Raw genomic sequence first — 2,944 nt, 5'->3', positions numbered from 1 at the left:
GTGTAATTTTTGGGTTTTTTTTTTTTTTTTTTTTTTTTTCTTATGTATTTATAATATTATCATATTTAGGTTTTTATAACAATTTTTATGATACAAAAAAAAGAAAAATATTAATAACAAAACGAAAACACAAAATGTTTGGGCATTGTATATTATAAAAAGGTTCGTTCATTCATAAAATATAAATATATTTAATATGTAAAATGTAAGTTTTAAAATTTAATATATTATAATTGTATATATATATATATATATATATATATATATATTTATTTATTTATTTATATTTAATTATTTAATTAATTATTTATTTATATATTACAATTTTCCACTTTTTTTTTTTTTTTTTTATTGGTTAAATTTTTTTTTTTGTACACAAAAATATAATATTATAATGCACATAATTAAAAAATGCTGTATAATATTTATTGGAAGTCCTTTTTAAATAAATAAAAATATATATGTAAATAAAATTATATAAGTACATAAATGAATATAAATATTAAAGTACACATAATATATCTTCAAAAATTTTATAAAATTGGATATATATATATATATATATATATATATATATATATGTATGTATGTATGTATGTATGTATGTGTGTATATATTTATATATGTCCATATATTAGTTTAAAAAAGAAAATTATTCCATCATGTTACACATATATTAATATATACAAGACAATATAATAATATTATGTAATGTAATGTAATTAATAAAAAAAAAAAATAAAATAATAAATAAATAAATAAATATATATATATATATATATATATATATAATAAAAATCTACAAATGTAGAAAAATGAACCATCATAAACTATCGAAAAAACATGTGAAAAAAAGCGTCCTTCCAACAGATGCTTATCGAAAACAACAAAAGAAAAAAGAAAAAAAAAAGAAAAAAAAGGAAAAAGCTTTACAATTAGAAAATATTATAAGTAAAAAAAATCCACACAAAGTTAAAGAAAAATTAGACTATTTAAGAACAAAAGAAAAACAAGGGAAATTATTACCTGTTGAAAAAAATAAATTAAAGGAGTATGAAAATTTATGGAATTTAATAAAGGAGAAAGTAAAAAATAATGAATATGTGTATAATAATAATGGTTATATATTTAACTTAAATGAAGAAAATAAAAATGAAGAAATATCTAATTCAGAAAAGAAAAGTGTTAGTTCCAAAGATGATATAAATATATCATCATCATTGTATAGTAGTTCAGATGATGATGAAGATACTGATGACGATTTAAAAGAGATACAAAATGATGATGGAAAAAAAGAAGATGATGATTTTTTCTTAGAATCATTACCATCATTACCAAAAGGATTACCTAAAGAAGTTATAAAATTAATCGAAAATTCAAAATTACCTCAACCTGATAATATAAGAAAAATGATGGAAAATATGTATCAAACATATGGAACTACACAATTACCTGTACAAAATCATAATATTCTTTTAAATAATTATACATACAATCAAGTATATTATAATTTACAAAATTATTATAATAATGCAAATGTGTATAATAATATATATCCAACTGTTCCTTATAATAAAAATTATGAAAAGAATTTAAAAAATGAAAGTGTAAAAAATGACAATACATTATTGTCTTATCCAAACTCATATTTGATAAATGGGGAAAACAATGTATCCATGACAAATCAGAATTATTATACGAATAACAGTAATATAAATACTAATGTTAATAAAAATATTATTAATAATAATACAAATATGAATGAAAAATTAAATATTAATAAAGATAACGAAAAATTATATAATATAGAAAAAACACACAACAATAATATTAATCATGATGATAATAAAAATGATGATGATGATAATAAAAATAATGATGATGATAATAAAAATAATGATGATGATGATAATAAAAATAATGATGATGATAATAAAAATGATGATGATGATAATAATAATTTATGCCATGATATTATTAATAATGATCCATTTTTAAAAGATAAAAGTAAACATAAAGATATTATACAACAAGCATCTGTATCAAATGACAACCCTAATTTTTTAAAAGATAAAGCAGATATTAATAATTCCTATAATTATATGAACTATTATTATAATTATGCAAATAATTATATTAATAGGAATAATTATAACCTCTTAAACCATGGTCCTTACAATCCAATGTATTATTATAATTATAATAATATAAAAGTAAATAACCAAACTACTAACCTTACAAATAATAATAATTCACTTATCTCATTATATAATCATTCAAATATGAATATGATGAACTATTATGGTACGAATTCAAATAATGGAAATGTGAAAAATAGGGGAAATTTTATGAGACACAAAAATATTAAAGGAAAAGATAATCATAGTGACAATAATAACAAACACAATAATAATTTTAATAGTCATAATAATAAAACAAATTATGACCTACATACAAAAAAATTCATTAACGAAGAAAAAAATCATAAGAGAAATAGTATAAATACAAAAGATGAAAAACAAAGTTCAGTACAGTATTTTGTCCCTATTAATTTGAGATTAAAAAATAAGTTAAATGATGTATGTGAAACGAAAATTAATACTATTGATCAAAGAAATAAAAACGTTGATGAAAATATAAATATAGATCAAGAATACAATAAGTTTATTAAAGAAGTAAATTTTAATTGATATAATATATATATATGTATATATTTTAATTCAATTATAACTTAATTATTTATTTTTTCAGTGGATTATTTATTTTTCTTTTTTATAATTCAATTATTATTTGTGTCCTTTTTATAGATGAATAAATAATATATATATATATATATATATATATATATACAACTTTATTTTTAATAATTTTATCTTATTAATTTATTTTTTTTGTGAAAGATGTTAAAATTTTTATTGAAATAAAAAGAAATACAAAAAAAAAA

General features: G+C 17.1%; 1 protein-coding gene across 1 annotated transcript; it reads left to right on the top strand.

The window, feature by feature from the left end:
* Positions 1–815: 815 nt before the first annotated feature.
* PRSY57_1427400 (WW domain-binding protein 11, putative) lies at positions 816–2,690 on the top strand (the record flags this gene model as incomplete). The annotated part of the gene is made up of 1 exon (XM_020115306.1): positions 816–2,690. One exon carries the CDS (start codon positions 816–818, stop codon positions 2,688–2,690), a length of 1,875 nt encoding a protein of 624 aa, XP_019969963.1.
* Positions 2,691–2,944: the final 254 nt, after the last annotated feature.

The sequence above is a fragment of the Plasmodium reichenowi genome, chromosome 14 (assembly GCF_001601855.1).
Source record: "Plasmodium reichenowi strain SY57 chromosome 14, whole genome shotgun sequence".
Lineage (NCBI taxonomy): Eukaryota > Apicomplexa > Aconoidasida > Haemosporida > Plasmodiidae > Plasmodium > Plasmodium reichenowi.
The sequence above is the reverse complement of the archived record's forward strand: the minus strand, read 5'-3'. Positions and strand labels throughout refer to the sequence as shown.